Raw genomic sequence first — 20,145 nt, 5'->3', positions numbered from 1 at the left:
GGTCATTGTTCACACCAGTCTTTAGAACGAGACACTTGCAATCAGATTTGCCCAAGACGCATTCTATGACTAGTGTGAACATGTCCTCTGTTTCACTGATAACATCATGGCTTTAGTTTACACTGAAGGAAACAATGGTAGGCTACTCAGTCTCACCCATATAGCATCCCCCATGTGATCCCTAAAGGAATAACCCTTAACCTGTCGACCTCCAAACATGTGACTATACTCTCAAACAGATTTGGGCAGTATTTCAATTATATGTATTTAACATACGTATTTAATTACTTTAGTGTATTTTGTAATTTGTATTTTGCAGGATTGGAAAAAATCAAATGTACTTTGTAGCAAAATACTTCGAGGGGTTGTAGAGTATTTAAAATACTTAAATACTTAACAAAAATCTCATCATTTCCCTCCTCAAATTAGCCAAAAAATCATCACACAGTTAAATATAGCCTCTTACCTAGTATAACCATGACAATATGCTATGCTTATCATAGTCTGGTAGCCAAAGGTCAGAATCTTTAGGAATTGCGCAATTCCATGCTTTCTACAAACCAGAATGGTAGTTTAAGGCAGCTGTAAGTTGTAGTCTTTACAGTATTTGATTTCAGAATTCCAGTAAGATAATCGTGTACCAGATGACCAAAATAGAACACATTAGAATCAGCTAAAGGTTATAATGTCTACCAAAATCAGTGATCATAACAATGTGTTGGTGATGTTCCTGTCAAGTCTCATCAAGAGTGTAGTCAAAATCTTGACAATATGTGTGGTGTGGTACTGTATGTTCAGATCAGAAATGACAGGAGAGGTCAGGAGAGGTAGAAGATAGGTGTGTGGTAAGCGCAGAGTTGCACTTTGTGCATGTTGTGTTGGTGAGGAGGTACGCTCCTTCTCTTCTTATAGATTTCATTCATGAAATTCATTCACATTCGATGCAGTGCTAAAGACTGCAGGTTTTATCAAAACATCTGCAAACAGTTAAACAAACACATTTGTCACCAGTGCAAAAAAATATCGTCTTTATTTTATTTAATGGTAGCATTGTTACATAAACATGATGGGTGTGGATTTGACACTCCTTGATGTAGTCGCCTACGGAAAAGTGAACTTTGGTAATAAGCAGCGAAAATGGAGTCAAACACACAAGTGTGTCATCAACGTATACATGGGCAGCTGTGCATTACCAGAAGCCAGCAGACGGCACAAGAGTAAACACAAACAAACAAACAAACAAACAAACAAACACACAGGAGCAAGAGAGAGTTATTCACAAAGGAGCCGCGTGGCTAAACAAACCGCCAATCAAAAGAGCACAACATAGGTAAGCCCATGCCATCAATCTCTGCTTTGACAGCCAAGGAGAAAACTAAATACTTAAAAAAAAGTCCTAAAATTTAAGCATTGGTTTTGGTTTGTTTAGAACAATTGAACATCTTCAGGAACTTAAGATTCTGTCTTTTTGTTTAAAATCTTGTGTGCTTTAAAGAAGAAAAAAAACTTTTTTACAGACCTTAATGATATCTGTATTTATTACAAACATGGTCATTATTCAAAGGGGATAAGTACAATATATAGTTTCCATGAGCTTAACCCAAGATCCAGGGTCACTCACAGTTTATCTTGCTTATTAATATCTTAAAACCCAGCTTTTAACTCAACCCAAAACTGAACCATACAAGTTGATTACAAGTACAACTCCAGTGCAGGTCTTAGCCAGCCAAGTCAGGGGGAGGCACTGGTGAGCTGGCAGGGTTCTCTACAAGTACAGCCTGGACAGGCACCCGCAAACTTAAAGTTCCTTCCCTATTCCACACCTGTGCTGTGCCAGGGCTGAACTATTACTTAATATTACATCTACGGACTGGGCTTCCCAGTCTAAAAAAACAGTACCGCCAAATATTGGATTGTGTCCAATCAAACACGAAACACACACACACGCACGCACGCACACACACATACACGCACGCACACACACATACACACACACACACACACACACACACACACACACACACACACACTCGCGTGCACGTGTGCACACACACAGACACACAAACAGACACACACACTCCTCTGGTGTGTATTTGAGACAAATCCTCTGAGCTGGTAATGTATTTTCATTCTCTGACTGTTTTTGTACGATAGCCTATAACCTGTTATATCAACAAACTCCTGCCCTGCACGCTCGTTGGCACTCCTGTGGTAAGAGTTTGGCCACGGCCGTTTCTGGGCCAGCAGAGGTTACCCATCAGAACCAGAACCAGAACCAGACACAGGCCTGTTCCACCTGCAGCTCCTGTCTGGCTAAGACCCGCTCCAGCACCTTGGCACTTATGCAGACACTCCTCCACAACCTCAGACAGACAGACAGACAGACAGACAGATAGGCATGCAGAGCCAGAAGAGGCAGCGGAACCCAAACGGGCAGAAACCAATAAGGAGAATGTCCCCCACTGGTCAAATCTGTACAGTATACACACACACAGAACAACAGCGACACTGGGAATATATAGACTCAAAGACATCTGTGTCCAGAATAAGAAGAAGAAGAAGAAGAAAGGAGGAAGAAGGGGGGAAAGCCAGCAAATAAGTTTTAGACAAAGTCTTAGGGTCTGTACAATTCACAAGCCCACACAGCAGCTGGCTAGAACTGATTTAAGCCAAATCAGAGCCAGTTTGGCCAGAACAGGGCCAGATGCTGTTAGGGCTGCTTCACATCTGTCTGTCTCTCTAGGAGAAGTCATCCTTTTCAATGGGGTATTTTAGCATGAGGTTCCTGGGTCACCCTCAGCTACTGTGCGCGAAGGGCGACCAGAGAAACCAGAGGACTTCACTGAGGGAGGGGGTGCACTTCACCATTCAAAGTTGTGGTGACAATCTCCGCAGCACAAAAAAAATAACTCCGTAACAAACTGCGACACATTCTTATTCTAAATTTCCTTTTGCTTGTTTCTCCAGACTGATGTTTTCAACAATACAACTCCCGTAATCAATTAAACTGATCTATGCTCCGCCAATTAGCATGAGGATGCTAAGCTACTTCAGCATGCACTCTGGCTTGGGTGTGTGTGATTAGGCCAAGAGTCTGTTTAAGAAGAACAAGAGGACAAAGCCCAGAATTAAAGTGCATTTGCTACAAGTATAATAGGCCAAATCATTACGTCACGACTAGTCCCATACCTACCCATCCCTCCCTCAAAAAAAAAGTAATCAGTTCAAGCATTTATTTTTGTTTGCAATATTTACAACAAACACAGGAAAACAAAAACCAGAAGAGTTGAGTATTGAGTCCAAACAGATGGGGGCAAGGCTGCCACGACTGCACAACTCCCAGAGCAGAGCAGAGCTGAGCTAAGCTAACATGGCGCCGCCGTGGGACGGAGGGGGACACGCATGCACTGAAAGGGCGCGCCCGACTCCTCCAATCACGGCGAAGAACACAGCCTGGCCTAACTAACGGCACCGCTGAAAAGGAACGCTAACTTCCCAGTCCGATTCGGCAAAGCTGTGTAGCACTTCAAGGGAAAATGCCAAGAGTTCACTTCGAGAGTTGATGCTCCAATGATCATCAAAAGCCACAACTTAAATTATCATAGTACAACAATGTGTCTGAATTTTTGTTTATTTTTCTCTTTACACTATATCTGCTGCTAGCTTATCGTGCATAATTTGTTTAGTCCATTCTATCTTTCTTTTTTTTGGGGAAAAAAAAAAAGATCCAATCCGAGTCTACTGGTCAAGGGGAAGGGACCAGCAGCAGTGCCAGCCTGCTGGAAGACCACATCTTAGATGCTTTAGCCGCCCAAATCTAAAACCATGTGCTTCTCTAGGTGGCCAAGAGCGTTAGCTACAGCGCTATATATTAGCTTCAGCTTTCCAATGGCTTTTGAATTTAGCTACTAGCATATTAGCTATATTTTGGCGTAAATAGAGATTGAAATGGGGACTATGCTACGTTAAGAAGCCTGTAAGTACTTGTTTAAAAGTGCATTGTTATCGGTCAGATGAATCGGAGATAAATTAACGTTATGAGCCCTGTAGCTTCATTCTTAGCTGTTTCACAGCTATGCTACATCGACACACATTAGGAAAAAACGTCAATAATTACAAAGGATCTATCATTCATGTTCAAGATTTACGGCAGATTCACACTGCCATTCACCCCCCCACCCCCATCCCCATAACATTTTGTATAATATACTGTTAATGTAGATATTATCCATAGGTGTGCTTCCCTCTGGGGATTTCTGCAGTTTGTTTCCATGATATCTGACACAAGGACAGTGGAAAGTTAGTTTGCAAATGGGCTATCAATCAAGGTACAATGGGAGAGCATAGCTTCAAAAGCATATGAGTGAAAGCTATGAGACTAGTTGACTAATGCCTCACTCCTTAAGGGAAGTAAAGACATCCGTTGTAGCCCCTAGGCCCCTAGTTAAGGGCTAAAGGCCGGATTGTCCATCAGAGGAACTCGGTTAAAAATGCAATAAAAACCAGTTTCCCTGGAAATGCCTTTATGACAAGCCTAGGTGGAACCACAGAACAAGGCGGACAGTTATGATGTCATAGTAACGGAATGGCTCACTGTAAAAGTGTACAGCTGAGCGACTGCTTGTGGCTGGCTGGAAACATCTTAGCTCAAGATCCAGCTAAAACCATCTCACTTAGTTTGAATAGCTTTCTGCTGGCTGTCCCGTCCCAGTCAGGCTCTGATTCATTAGGGGAACCTGTCTAGGAGTGCATCTCTAATTTGATTTGTGTAGTAACTCTATGCAGTTTATAGAACTTATGTGAGCAATTAATGCCATGACAGCCTGATGATATAAGGTTGTGTTGAGATCTGAATGTGAAGTTGATGTTTTCTTTGTGTAGTTGACACTTTTTTTTTAAAAAAAGGTGCGAAAAGTATGATGATTCGCCATTAACGAAATCCTATCAGGGTGATCGATCATTTCAAACCCTGCCCAAAACAATTAGCAACACACACACTGGTAGAAATATCTTTTGAAATACATATATACGAATCACATATTTGACCTAATCAAAGCACAAACTCATATTGAACAAACACAAGTATTCACACGATCAGTTGTTCCCCAACGTATAACTACTCATGAGCATGTGAGCTGAACCACCCCCCCCCCCAACCCCCGCACTTGGTTTAGTCCTTGTATGTGTGTGTGTGTGTGTGTGTGTGTGTGTGTGTGTGTCTCTCTGTATGTGGTGTGTACGCTAACTGAAGCCGGCTACACTACGCTGGAGAACACGATTACAGCTGACAGACAGGTGGGGGGCGCTATGGAGTTGTGGGGCGAGTTTGAGTTTGAGTCATCATAAATACATTACGTTTTGTTTTTTTCCATTTTCATACACTGTTGTTGTCATTGTTGATGTTGATGATGTTGTTGCTGTCGTTGTTGTTGTTGTTGTTGGTGGTATTGTTGTGATGTATCCTCGTTAACTGGCCTTAGGTGGTCTTGACGAGGTCATAGACGTGGATGTGGAAGTCGTCGTCGTACTTGATGTAGTAGACCGAGGGTTTGGCGGGCACCTGGTAGATGACCAGGCCCGTACGCTTCACGCCCTTATCCGTCACATACTCCACCTGCTTCCCCACCAGGCTCTCCGACTCCTCCCCTGGCTTCCTGTCCGCAGGGAGCAAGTGCTTATTCTCTATGGAGGGAGAAGGAAGGAGGGAGAGAGAGACAGAGTTATTATTGTTATTATAGAGAGGGAGTTATTACTATAGTATTAACACTTTATTTTAATGTGTCGCTGATACAGTGTACCTACATATTAGGTACAGTGGTACAACCTGTGTAACAACATGTACTAGAATTGTACTTGCATGATGTATTTGTGGGTACCTACATATAGTTGTTACATTGTAATACTGAGTGCTTTTTCAAAACTTTGCCAATTTACCAACATTTTTCATCAGAGGCAAAGGGCTGACCTGAGACCTGCTGGATGGGGTAAATCTGGTCATGATAGATTTAATGTACATAACTGGTACACTTCATTTTAATGGGTTTATGCCACTGTATCAAAGAGAAATAAGTGTGTACCAACACAGTTGATGTGCTACGTAGGGTAATGGCAGACGTGTTCCAAGACATCAAAGACAAAACATACATGTATGTGCATGCAAGTACTTAACTGGTACACTTAACAGGTTTATTCCACTGTATCAAAGAGTAACAAAGGTGTAGCAGTGCAGCTGTTACATGTACACTGAGGAAAATGAGGCCTTGACTGGAGCTAAGAATGGTTTGTATATTAGGGGTGTGCATTGGCACTGCCCTCACGATTCGATTCGATTACGATTCACCAGGTAACGATTCGATTCAATTCGATTCTACGATGCATTGCGATGCATCAAAATTCTACTGCACACAACAAGGCAAATTTGTCATCAGACATGGGGCAATACAAGCAGTCAGATATTGAACAAAATATTGTATTGGCTGTTATGTGGGGAGGGACCTAGAAATTGTATGAAATAACATTTCAAACCTTGGAGTATTATATTACTGTATATCCTGATATAAAAAGAGAAAATACTGAAATTCTGATATTCATGACCGCTCACGTTATGCATATTATAGACTACTATTCATATTACAACTCCACCTCTTTAATTCAGCTGTCTGGTTAAAGCCTCAAAATAATAGCCTATTGTAAACAAAGCATAATTGGCTATCATAGTCTACTGGTTCTGGTTGGACTGTTCAATTCAGGGTGACCAAAAAATTCGGGACAGTCACAAAATACAAGCAGTTGTCCGGAATCCCGAATCCCGAAAAATTGTCCCTATAGTTATTGTCTGATACATATACATTAAAAACATATTAATTCAAGGCTTCTCATTGCCTGTATGTTTAGGGGGGAAATGTGTGTAGCTGTAGCATAGCCTACTTGCACGAATTGATAATAATTTCTCATTCATTGTTGACGTAGAGGCTCAGGCAGCTCCGTGACCTGATGAACATGCGCTAAAAACCACAAACGAGTGCAGCCGTGAGGACAGGGAGCTGCCACGAGAAGTCGTATAAAATGAAAGTTGCTGATGTCTGGGTTACACAAGCAACAACACATTTGTTACGTTTCCTTAATGACCTATAGGCCTAAATAAAAAATAATGTTGGCATTATAGGCCTAGCTTAGGCTAGTCTTATTAACGTTACAACAAGTGTTATGGAAAGATCCGACTACATCAAAGCGCTATGAGTAGGCTTGTTTACCAAAAAAAGTGCGGAGAGGGGCTTTACTTCTACTGTTCGGTAAAGTTGCACGCATAGTCTACAATGGAAATCTTTCATGGAGACAGACACGGTGTGCACGGAGGGGAGGGGCTGTGGCTTTGTGCGTGAGTAAGAGACGAAGGGAGAGCAGGGGAAGGAAATGCAGCTTTACGAATACCATGCGTGTTTTAAATTGCGTTAAAAAAAATAATGAAAAACAAAACGCATAGCCTATGTGGCGGCCGTGTTAAATCTGTGGTGCACTGCTACAAACTAGTCTATGTGTGGAAAACACTGTACAGGCGGCGCATGTCATTGCAACATTGCTCTGGAAATGCCCCGGGAATTAATTGAAACGTCAACTATTTTGTAGTCGAGGCCAGAAAATAAATAGTGACATAATCGATTATGGCACGTTGCCGCATCGATGCTGAATCGTGCATGCCCCGCATTGCGATGCATCGCCGAATCGATTATTGTTGACACCCCTATTGTATATCATGACCAGATTTACCCCATCCAGCTGGTCTCAGGTCAGCCCTTTGCCTCTGATGAAAAATGTAGGCAAATTGGCAAAGTTTTGAAAAAGCACTCAAAAAAAGCAGTATTACAATGTAACAACTATATGTAGGTACCCACAAATACAGCATGCAAGTACAATGCTAGTACATGTTGTTACACAGGTTGTACCACTGTACCTAACTAGGTAGGTACACTGTAACAGTGACACATTAAAATAAAGTGTTACCGTACTATCTAATAACTACTTTGGCAATATGAGTAATGCCAATAAAATATTTGAATCTGAATTCAAATTTGAGAGAGACAGAAAGAGAAAGGAAATGGCGGGAGAGGAAATGGTGGGTTTAATGACCGAAAGAGAGGAGCATGTCTGCACATTTACATTATGCAGCAAATGCTCTGTTGCTAGCTTAGCTGCTTTTTAGAATGGAACACAATGTAATTAGTTTTAATCATGCTTGTGATGCAAGAAGTCATGCACAACAGCTTCTTACGCTCTATCACTGCGTCACTGGGGGTTTACCCTACAGCTGCGGTTTAGCTTGATCTCAGTTGCTGAGAGATGAACAGAGAGAGTACACACACACACACACACACACACACACACACACACAGATTTCTTGTTCCTTTTGTGAGAAGACGATTTGTTTCTATGGCTTACCACCACCCAGGCACTCATAGTCCTATTCCCTAAATTCACACTAAATCACTGAGGTACCTCTTCAAGGTTCTTACTATCTAAAGTCCTGATTATTGATCTTGTATCTCTCAATCATGGTGATAACTATACACACTGAAGTCAGAATACAGGAATACAGTCATTAGGGGTGGGTGCAATTCATCGATTTGGCGATGCATCGCGATGCGGCACGTGACGATTTGGCATCGATTAATTAATGTCGATGCTTAAAATAAATAAATAAATAAATTAAATTCACTTTGATGTATTGCCGCAAGACCGGAACAAAAAACATGTAACCAGAACCTTAACGTGCGTGTTTGAGTGGGACCACAACAAACAGAGCACTTCACACTAACCTACTGCTGCTGTGAATACTGGGCCAAACCAATCATAAATGTTATCTGTACTGATTCTAAGACGTTCTCATCGAATAAGCCAATGAGAGGCAGGAATGCATAGCAACCGTTTCCATGAAAGAAAACAAATGTACTTCGCGAGTGGCAGAAACTTGTTGGCTAGCTAGTTGTGGATTGTACATGGCCATGGTAGTTCAAAACCATACAAGTAGCTGCAACTTCAGGCCCCAGCCGTGGCGCAACTGGCTGGGGCACCTGCACCGCACGCCGGCGACCCGGGTTCGATTCCCGCCCCGTGGTCCTTTCCGGATCCCACCCCAGCTCTCTCTCCCACTCGCTTCCTGTCATTCTCTCTACTGTCCTGTCCAATTAAAGGCATAAAAAGCCCAAAAAATAACCTTTCAAAGTAGCTGCAACTTCATGATCATGTGCACTTTTAAGCAACAGTCAGTGACCACGTGCATGTCAAAACATGAGACTAATGAAAAAAGTTTAAACCAAGCTAACGTTCATCTCGTTCAGCATTTCTCCTCGTTCGTAGCTTGCTGCTTTCGTTTGTAAGCTCACTACCTTGCGGCAGGCAAGGTGCAGGTCTCTCGTTCAGTCAGTCACTCGTTCTTGCTTTATTGGCTGTACAGCAGAGGTTCTTTTTATGGCTCTGTAGCCTAAATTGGGTCTTGAAACCGTTTTATTGATATAATCTCTCTGCCCAGCCTTTAAACATGCTTGTCGGAATATTGGATCCTTGTTTATTTATGAATGAACACGTTTTCTTAAATAAATTAGCTGATCTAGCCATAGTCTAGTACTCTATCCAGCCAACCTTCAATATGTCAATTTAATGTCAAGGCGAATGTTAACATAACGGTCATAAAATAGAATATTTCAAATGTTCAAAAAACCTTGTTATTTACTTATTGAGTGTAGTTATAGAGGAACCGAGTTATAATTGATAGGCTAGTTATTTACAAATGTAGCAACAGATGAAGACTAAATCAATCTTAATATAGAAAAATGCATTAAAAATAGCAATAATCGAAGAATCGTGGCACCAATAATCGAATCGAATCGACAATCATTATAATCGCAGAATCGAAGAATCGAAAATCCCATAATCGAAATCGAATCGAATAGTTAGGTACCCATGTTGGAGCACCCCTAACAGTCATTATTTCGGAGTTGCCAAAAAAGAGTTCCACTATTTATTGGGGCTTATGATTATCCTCATAACAAGCAAGCAGCCACTAGACTTGCCTTCACAAATTTGACTCATGACCTTGGATTGAGCTACACCTGTTCTCTTCCGGTCCCAAGCACATTTTCTGTGGTAAAGGCTAGATGTGCGGTGTTCCTTGACCACCTACAGGTGATCTTGTGTGTGTGTGTGTGTGTGTGTGTGTGTGTGTGTGTGTGTGTGTGTGTGTGTGTGTGTGTGTGTGTGTGTGTGTGTGAGAGAGAGACTCCTATCAGGATGAATGTGTGGACTTTACCCTCTGCCTGTTTCCTGTCTACTGTGTGTGTGTGTGTGTGTGTGTTTGAGTATGGATATGTGTGTGTGTGTGTGTGTCACAGTAGACTAATCATCTCTGCAAGTCTTCATCAATTCCTCAGGGCACCGGTCACACACACTGACTTACGAGATGCAGTGAGACTCGTCACAGCGAACATCACATCCTAGACTTCTGCTGCACACACACACTGATCTCGTCACAGCTAACATCACATCCTAGACTTCTGCTTCACACAGAGCACAGATGATGGGAGATCAACATCCTACAGTTAATCCCACTGTAAGTCAACATTGCACATTCTAGAACAGCACTATGCCACAATGCTATGCAAAAATAGAAAGATAAATCTGGACTATTCTTTGTTGTAGCAGCTAACATCACATCCTAGACTATATTAACTCCCTCTCCCCCTCTGCCTTTTCCCTCTATAGTATAATAATTTATATCCCCATTTATATACTTATTAATACCAACCATCATGACTTATAGTAATACTATCACACTTTATTTCTCTTCCCTTTGCCCTATACCTCACTTGTGAGGTGAACCATTACCAGTCATCAGCCATCTCTGTGCCTGGCCCTCATCACACCTGAAGTTCCATCCCCCTGAGTGCCATTGCCATCATCATCCCTATGACTGCCCTACCACTACCTGCTGTGGTTCCCTGCCAGGATCCCCGGCCCATGCATCCCAGCGACCCATTACCCTCCAAAATTACTAATGGATTACTGATGGACAATTTATTCCCTATACTGGATTGCTTGAACCTTCTGATACTACAAATGACTTTACTCTACTTAACTGACCCTAGGCAGATGGGTTGGGCCCTTGAGTCGTGGATCTTCCTATATGTATCTCCATATGTATCTCCAATTCTAGGGAGTTTTTCCTTGCCCCTGTTGCTCATGGGCTCTCTTTGAAGGTTTAACACTCTGTAAAGCGCCATGAGACATGTGTAATGTTTTGGCGCTCTATAAATAAATAAAAATTGAAATTAAAAATGAAATTATATGATTGGTGGTCATAATTTCACAGTGAGTCCCACTAGAAGTCTGCATTCTACAAGCTAGATAGAACAGGAGGCTTTGGGCCAGACAGACACTGTTTGATTTTCCTCATTTATGTACGATATGGTAACTGACATTTTTCAATCATTCACCATTGCTCCACTAACACTGTGTGTTCGAACAGCTCACACTAGAAGACCAACAGACATGTCTGACATGACGTTTTCTACTCAGGCATCCTGAGCCTGCTCAAACTGCATGACAAATAATAAGACAAGAGTTCAGCCCGATTCTTATTAGTCTGCTCTGACTGAATCGGGGATAAAATCGAGCCAAGGTCATACAATGTCAGCCTGGCTTCAAATACACTATGACGATGCCAAGTGAGCTCTAGAACATTGCTGAAGCACCCTGAAGTCCAGCCACTCCATCCAGGACATAAAACAGAGATAACATGACTCTAACCATAAACATGTTTGAATACTAGCATCCTCCAACTGTTAAATACCACACAGCTATCAGATACACACTCATGACCAATTTTCTGTCATTACATCCATCTGCTTGCAATGTTCATTAGCCCTCCGATCTCAGCTGTGTCCAACTTCTACCAGTGCAGGGCAGAACACCACTCGCTCACTACAGAGGGAATGAAGGCCAAGGCCAGCCCACGGTCTCAACCTCCATACTAGCCTTCTACTCCACCACCTTTGACAGTGACCAGTGTGGGCAGAGGAAAGGTGCACATACACACACACACACTCTGCTCCCTCACACTAATAAACACAACAAGGAAGTCTAATAACAGGGCCTCACATTGGCATACACAGTTAAGACTCCTCCACAGCCCTATAGACTGATATTTATTTTATTGTCTGTCTGTCTGTCTCTGTCTCTGTCTGTGTCTCTGTCTCTTGTGAACCCAGCTGTTGATCGCAATCGCTCCAAAGCCCTACTCCACCTGTGACCTCGAGCAGGAAACTGCTAACTGACGCAGAGAAAATACAACTGGCAACAGAAACTAATATATGAGCTGGAAATAAGCTGTCACAACATACAGAAATATCCCAATTAACAGGTATTTAAAGTTGTGAAATAACTTAACTGTCATGAATTAAAAAAAAATCAATCAAAACTCTGCATAATCCAAAATAAAAAACATATTTTTGTTCCACATTTAAATACATGTAGCTATTTATTACCTCTGAACTTGTGTAAGCAACCTTCAAGTCGGGCTAGACTAGGCATTGGTATTTAATCTCTGGACCCCGATTGTTGAATAAAACAATGTCTTGTGTGTGTATGCGGGTAGGAGTTTGGGTAAGGGGCCCTGGCTTGTCTTAGACACAGGCAAGGGGGCTTTCAAGGAATAATGGTTGGGAAACACTGACCTAGAAAGCAAAGCAGGTGTGATACTGTTGCAATACACACACACAAACCCACTGGCTAGTGCTATACAGCTCTCCCTCCCTATCTCACCTGCATGAGATAGGATAAGCAACACTCCCACACCCCTCTCTAACTAAGCCAAAGGTCTCCCATCTGAGCCCTAGTATCTCACTTGCATCAGGTAGGATACGAAGGTCTCCCATCTGACCCCTAGTATCTCACTTGCATCAGGTAGGATACGAAGGTCTCCCATCTGACCCCTAGTATCTCACTTCATCACGCATCATGTAGAATGCACACATGTTCCCTGCCCCAATCTCTTGTGATTCGCTTAGGTTTCCCCCCTTCCCTATTTCACCTACTTCAGGTAGGATGCGTAGGCGTCTCACCTGCTTCAGGTAGGATGCGTAGGTCCCCGTCCTTGTAGTCGTCCCAGAGCTGGTACATGTAGAGCACGGGGTCCTTCTCATAGGTGATGTAGTACCAGTTGGTCATGATGGGGGCGCGGGAGAGCACCATGCCCCTCCACTCGTTCTTCTCGCCGTCCTCCTTCTCAAACAGGTGCTCCACGGCCTTCCCCACCAGCTCCTCCGCATCGTGGGGCACCTTGATCTTGTTGTTCACTACAGGGACACACAAACCAGTCTTACACAAGAATAGCTACACACAACAGCTTCATCACTGGCTACCACACACAATCATAACATCATCACTACAGCATCGGAACTAGGTCATTGGTCTCTGTAAGTCTTATTATTCACTTAGGAACAGTATGTAAATGGATTGAGTTCAACAATCAAGTTTGGGCTTCACAAGAAGTGACCGAAGGACATTGAGGTATGTGAGGTATGTGGCCACTGGCCACCACTCAAATTATACCATTTCTTTACAAAGAGTTAGTCTAAAAACATAAAGTATGTCACATACACAACATGATAACTGTACAACATATAATAATGTCAAGGTGATGAAGGTAATTCTAGGAGCCCCAAAGGGTTTTCAACATTAAGAACAATCTGCAATTCTTCCAGAGGTGTACACACTCGTATGGTCTATGCCCAATAATCTGCAGCTCTTCCAGAGGTGAACAAACTCATATGTCTATGTCCAGTCCACTGAATGAGGATGCTGTAAAACAGTGACAAGATCCAGGATAGTGTCAGAAAGGATGACCACAAAGATATGGAGGGTGAGAGATAGAGAGGAAGTTATCTGCAAAGAGTGATTAGGACTGCTAATGTTTGAGAGAGTACAGCAATTAATTAAGAAAGTGAAAGAGAAGGGGTGAGACAGAGAGAGAGAGAGGTTTTAGGACAGGACATGAGAGATAACAGGGCTCAGTGTGTGTGTGAGTGTGTGTGTGTGTGGGTGTGTCTGTGTGTCTCTGTGTGTGTGTGTGTGTGTGTGTGTGTGTGTGTGTGTGTGTGTGTGTGTGTGTGTGTGTGTGTGTGTGTGTGTGTGTGTGTGTGTGTGTGTGCACAAAAAAACTCTAGTGCTCACACCTAAGTCCTTGCTTTGTGAATGGGACACAAACATAGTGGTTCGGACCTGGTTGAAAATCCCAGCCAATCAATACATTGCTTCAGGAGCATGGACAGAAGAGGTTTAATTTGATTGGCTGCTGAGCTCAAATACCAAAAACTGAAGCTGAACTGCATCTATAATAGTATAAGCAGTATATACTTGCTTCCAGACGCACATATGGCCACTACTCGCTGAACACGCTACACTGCAGACTCTTTTCACTGCATGGTCTGTAGTCTTCCCTCAGCATCATTGCTTGTGAACGGTGCCGAAGATCCGACAAATCCTCTGTGACCCCAGGCGACCCCGCAGGCACTAGCCTGTCATGGCCATCGCATCCACACACACTGACGCCCGCCCGCGTCTTCAGCTTAAAACGCAATCTCCTCGCATCAGCACCACAGCCATGCAGCCAGATTACTACATCTGAGAGCTCCAAGCGTTCAGCGCAGCATTCGTCTGCTATGCAGAGTAGGCACTGGAGCAGAACAAACTACACCATTAGTATGGAGAGGTAGATGGGGAGTTTTTGTCTACCAACATAAACAAAAAATGTCCAATCTGTTATTTAGTCAGTTAGCCTATGCTTGAATCCTCCATCCAGTATCATGCCACTGCTGTCTAGAGTCCTCTGCATCTTTCTGTGTCCAACTAAACATCTCACACATGATCATTTTCTTCTTCCTAATCGATCATCACTGTGGTTTACACATAACAGCGCTTTCTTTAGTTGCACTTGAGTCGTTCAATGCCTTTACTAAAGAGGAAAAAAGAGGAATTCATTTTTCATAAATTATTTATAGTGAAAGATATCACATTTGTTCGAGGAACACAAAAGGATTAATTCCCTAAAATGTTGGACACAAATGTATTTAAATCCATATGAGTTGCCAATTCACCCTTGCCAAGATAATACAGCTCCTAACAGACGTGGCATATCGAAAGATGCTGATTAAATAGCACCATGAAGGATGCCAGCAGGTACGGGCCGGGGTAAGTAAGGTGAGAATGGGGAAGCCACAGCACAGCGGTAGTGTTGGTGTTCCTACCACCAACAGGTTCAGGGCCCAAGGGCCACATGCTCAAGTGAGTCCAGCCTGAAGTCATTTCCCAAGCCCCATCTTTCCCTTAGCCTAATTCCAGTCCTCTCTTCACTATCCTGTCGTCTGTGCGCACATATGTGTATGTGTCTGTGTGTGTTTGTGCGTGTGTGTACATATTAGTATGTGTGTGTGTGTGTCCACATATGTCCACATATGTGTACATATCATATGTGTGTGTGTGTGTGTGTGTGTGTGTGCATATGTGCTTTACACCTCATCTTCAACTGTCCATTTCTCTATCTGCTCTAAGGCTCACTAGCACCATTCTCATTGTGAACCTGTTGCCATGACAACATCATGCAGTGACATCCTTAGCACCCTAGCATAGGTGAGAAAATAGAACCACTTCCTGTTTATACACCGGAGCGTTACACTATGCGGCGGGAAAGCCAGTTGAGTCTCCAAGTCTACATATAGATCTTGTGCCAGGGGTTACAACTGTTTGACCATTAACCTTAAAACTGGACTCACTCCAAACTACCTCCGTCATCAGTGCCAAGACGGGAAGTCCACACTGCTAAATATGGAGTTGGGAGACAAAACACCATGTCATCCCCAGAGAGGATCTGAGAATACTCCCCGATCGGACCCAACTGGACCCTATGTCCTTCTATAGAACAGAGGCTCAACCCTGACCTCACCCAAATTGGATAGCAGGGCAAGATGGCTGCTATGGAAAATCAACAAAACCTTGTTGAACTAGCATATCTTAAAGAAATGTAGTCACATCACAAGATAGAACCCCTTCTCAATGAACACTTTGAACAATACTCTCTGCAGCCATCTGCAACCATGTCCCTAAACCTCAGAACCATGCTCATGAACCGCAGAACCTTGCATGCCGCAAAACCTTAGTCAACCTCATAAACCTCAGAACCATGATCCTAAACCTCAGAATCTTGCATGCCGCAAAACCTTAGAGCCAGCCTCATAAACCTCAGCGCCATGATCCTAAACCTCAGAACCTTGCATGCCGCAAAACCTTAGAGCCAGCCTTATAAACCTCAGAACCATGGTGTCAAACCTCAGGATCATGCTCATAAACAACACTGTGGAACCATCTAAAACAATTGACAAGAGATAATCTGATTGGCCTCTGGCTGGATTTTCCCTCTTCTTTTGCAGAGGACTCAACTTCACCATCACCGCTGGCACCAACCAACAGAACTTCTGTTACCAATAGAAAGGTGGTTGCCTATAACCAACTTTACTTCCCTGGAATAAGTCCAAACCGTAACTGTCTTAGGGAAGTTTCCCCCTCTCTCTGTTGGCCGCATTTTTTTTTTGCTGGGTTTTTTTTTGGTTTAATGTCTTTTACTGACGCTTTTATCCAAAGTGACCTACAGAGACCAATTGCAGGGAGAGTCCCAGTGGGCCGTCACGTTTAAGTGCCTTGCTCAAGGGCACAACAGTGGCAGCTGGGAATGTGTGATTGCTGCATGCTAGCCCAGCTCCTGCACCATCCGCGCTGTGCTCCGGTGTGCTGCTCACTCACCCACTTTCTCGGTGAGGACCTGCAGGTTGGACACCCTGTCGTCCTTGAAGAGCTCGATGCCGTAGACGCAGTCGAAGCCGTCGTATTTGACCATGAAGAGTGAAGGGTTGACGCTGAGGCGGTCCAGTACTGTGCCTTTCCACTTGGTGAGCGCGCCCTTCTCGCGCCAGCTGTGCTGGATACGCTTGCCCAGCAGGCTGCTGGGGTCTGGGGACAGGCCGTCGCTCAGCTCCCCGCTGCTACGCTTCCTACCGGGGTGGGACGAGCAGGGGAGGGCAGGTGTGGGGCAGGGTTAGGGTTAGGGTTAGAGCAAGGAGAGGGGGAGGAGAGAGGAGGGGTGGAAAAGAGAAGAGGAGTGGTGAGGAGACCAGGGGAAAGATCAGGTGAGGAGGAGCATGGAGCAGAGGAGAATGAGGAGGGAGCAGAGAGGAGAGGAGGTAAGATGGGAGAAAAGATGAGTAGAAGGGAGGAAAAGGAGAGGAGGAGAGGAGGAGAGAGGAGAGGATGTCAGGGGAGAAAAGGAGAAGCAGGAGGTGTGTGTGTGGGGGCGTTGAATTGTAGGGGGATAGTGTTTAAAAGAGGTGGACCATGGAGGAGAGAGAAAAGAGGAGTGCACACACAGGGAGGAGGAGATGGATGGAGAAAGCATCGGAGGAATTGGATAGGTGGAGGAATTGGAAGATGGAGCAAAGGTGGAGGAATTGGAGGGATAGATAATGGGTGGAGGAATTGGATGGATGGATAATGGGTGGAGGAAAGTAGGAATGGATAATTGGTGGAGGAATAGGAGGAATGGATAATGAGTGGAGGAATAGGAGGGATGGATAATGGGTGGAGGAAAGCACAGGATGAGCAGCAGAGGGAGAGGAGCGGTGGGAGAATGAGAAAATTATGTCTGAATTAGAGAAGACAACTCACAAGACGAGCCCTGGCCATTCTAATTAGGTTGTGGCATGACGAACGCATAGGCCTGTGCTGCCACTAGCCTACAGAACTCACACGGTTTGTGAACATCTACCTGTATGCATTTGGTGCATGGTCATTCTCAGGTTTATTACATGCTAGTCCACAAAACATCACTTAAATTAGGCAGCAGCATCTTACTTGATTAATCATGGCATCTTAATAGCTAGCCTATGGGCTATATGGCAACTGCGCTGGAATAGGACAAGATTTTCATTTTGTGAGTACAATTTAAGCAGATGTGTGGTTAAGGTGATCAAGCAGATACTAGTGTCTCCCAAAGCTACACATGTTAGGCTACGGTATAAACAGTCCATCTCATAATTTAGCCTACTGCAGCTGCTCTGAGAAGTACCCTATCAATACAGACAGATGTGTGTAAACTACACAGATGTGGGCGGCCTGATGTCAAGGAATTGCCACCTACCTCCCCCTTTTTTTGGACATCTTTCCATCAATTCAAAACCTGGGGTGAGAGGAAGAGAGAAGGGTAAACATTCTGATTACGAGCTAGGTTTTCCCCCCCTCTAAAACAGAGGCATCTTCAGATGGTAGTAATTAGGGATCGATGCAAATTTTCTGCTATTGGCATGGCAGCTACAGATCTTAGCAAACTGGCTCATCATTTGAAAAAAGAAAAAAAAAAACTGGGACAAATGCTGGTGAAAAACCGCATCAGAAGGTCTTAACAAAGCATTTCCGAACATGTGACAGAAGGCATACAGAAACGCGAAACAGTTAGCTAGGGCCTAGGCTCTGACTAGGGAGACCCCGGGACACAGCTTGGTATTGGGAGGAATTTACTGCTGTCACTGCTGCGCTGAATGCTTCAACTAGCCACGCTGGCTAACGTTGCAGGACTATTGTCTGATCAGTAGTGGCAGCGTACTAACCCCGCTCTCTGCTGCTTTATGTCAACAACAACTGCTCCCGTTTATGTAATCAGTCTTCATAATATACTCTTAGCAGATTTCAAAAATACATGTCCATGTCAGATTTCTGCCTTTCTACTTTATTCTGCGCTCAAGGAAGTGACATCCGTAATGTTGCGGCATTCTTGTGGCTAGCTAGTCCTTTTCCAGAAATGAAGGTGTCTTCTTGCATGCCTGCGAACAGGGGTGTAACGTTAGCAGACTATCCTCTCCGAAACATCGATTTTACCTTTATTTGTTTCTCACCATTCAATTGACACTCCTCTAAACGTTCACTACCATTTCATCGAGGTAAATCGCCGTTTAATGTTAGCAACACATCAGTAAACGTCAACGACAACCAGAATATTGCAGCCGTATTGTGTCAATTCCAGACATAAAACGACTAACCTAACGCAGCTAATGCTGTCCTTGCATTTATGGTGGCATGCGCGCAACAGGCAAAACAGTCATTTTTAAAGGACTCGGTGTTGATTGACAATCATTATCTTCATATGCAAACTGTTAGACAGGAAATCTTTACAAAATGAAAATTACCTGGCTAATATTTTCATGTCTAAGGTGCACTTCCCCCTGCAAAGAATTGTCTACCTCATGGACTGTGTAGGCTCCGAGACGTAATGAAGGAAATAGTGAAGCTACAGAAGAACTACAAGTTCCAGAGCCCTATAAAACAAAGGGTAATTCTACAGTAGCCAATATTATTCGCAAGTCTGGCTGGGAAATGTGGTTCACGATGCATCAGTCCCTCTATTTAAAGCTACCGTAGATGGGTGTGTGAACTTGAGAATGCATGGTTTGTATTGTGTTTTTTAGATTATTTTACCGACATTGTATGGTTGTGCACTCTATGCCTAATAGTTAATTAGTACATTAGTACATTCAGTACATTAAACCTAAACCAAATCAGTACAGTATGAGACTTTTGTTTGTGTTATATTGTGTCAATCATGTTGTTTATTCAGTACGCATACATTTCCCAGATGGCATTGTAGCAGTGTAGAACGAACGAGTGTAGCCCTCTGTCTGTGACTGTAAATGCAAAGGGCCAAGAAAGGTCATGTGTATCAAATCTCTTGGACTTTGCAGAATACTCTTTTTCAGTTGTTTTTATGTTATTTTTTACATTGAGTAGCCTATCTAAAACTTAAATTTAAAGCCTACCTAGGCCTACATGGAAACTACCAGTGTGGGATCATGTCGAAATGGTCTGCATAGCATCCAACCAGAAGTTGCCAGTGGCATATGAGTGCTGTGATGAAATCATTACACTACAAACAGTCTGACACTAGAAGGCCAAGTGTAGGCTACCGAGGCAGTTGTGTTCTCTTGCTGATATTTAGTTGTTTTAAAATACTGGAACGAAAAAACTTCACTTCCAGGTATCTCGTTTGCTTCATTTTCT

At 43.4% G+C, this 20,145-nt stretch overlaps 1 protein-coding gene across 4 annotated transcripts; it reads right to left on the bottom strand.

The window, feature by feature from the left end:
• Positions 1-1,011: 1,011 nt before the first annotated feature.
• Positions 1,012-19,358, bottom strand: zmp:0000000521 (spindlin-1). Of its 4 annotated transcripts, none has more exons than XM_062518887.1 (5): positions 19,278-19,358; positions 18,236-18,274; positions 16,846-17,093; positions 13,113-13,346; positions 1,012-5,682 (listed from the first exon to the last, which is right to left on the bottom strand). In XM_062518887.1, the coding sequence occupies exons 2-5, from the start codon at positions 18,253-18,255 to the stop codon at positions 5,477-5,479; spliced, it is 708 nt and encodes a 235-aa protein (XP_062374871.1). In that variant the 5' UTR covers positions 18,256-18,274; positions 19,278-19,358; the 3' UTR covers positions 1,012-5,476. The 4 variants fall into 4 exon arrangements, with proteins under 4 accessions (XP_062374871.1, XP_062374881.1, XP_062374863.1 ...); XM_062518897.1 differs by having other exon boundaries at positions 19,332-19,358; XM_062518879.1 differs by lacking the exon at positions 19,278-19,358 and adding an exon at positions 18,987-19,117.
• Positions 19,359-20,145: the final 787 nt, after the last annotated feature.

Source organism: Sardina pilchardus, chromosome 2 (assembly GCF_963854185.1).
Source record: "Sardina pilchardus chromosome 2, fSarPil1.1, whole genome shotgun sequence".
Taxonomy (NCBI): domain Eukaryota; kingdom Metazoa; phylum Chordata; class Actinopteri; order Clupeiformes; family Clupeidae; genus Sardina; species Sardina pilchardus.
Note: the sequence above shows the minus strand (reverse complement) of the source record. Positions and strands in the feature narration are given on the sequence as shown.

What these genes read in the sequence shown, in the direction of transcription:
- zmp:0000000521 (XM_062518887.1), bottom strand. Translation starts at nt 18,255, where the DNA reads ATGTCCAAAAAAAGGGGGAG. An exon ending in ATGTCCAAAAAAAGGGGGAG is followed by an intron (nt 17,094 to 18,235) that starts GTAGGTGGCAAT and finishes CCACCCCGGTAG; the next exon opens with GAAGCGTAGCAGCGGGGAGC. An exon ending in GGTCCTCACCGAGAAAGTGG is followed by an intron (nt 13,347 to 16,845) that starts GTGAGTGAGCAG and finishes GTGTCCCTGTAG; the next exon opens with TGAACAACAAGATCAAGGTG.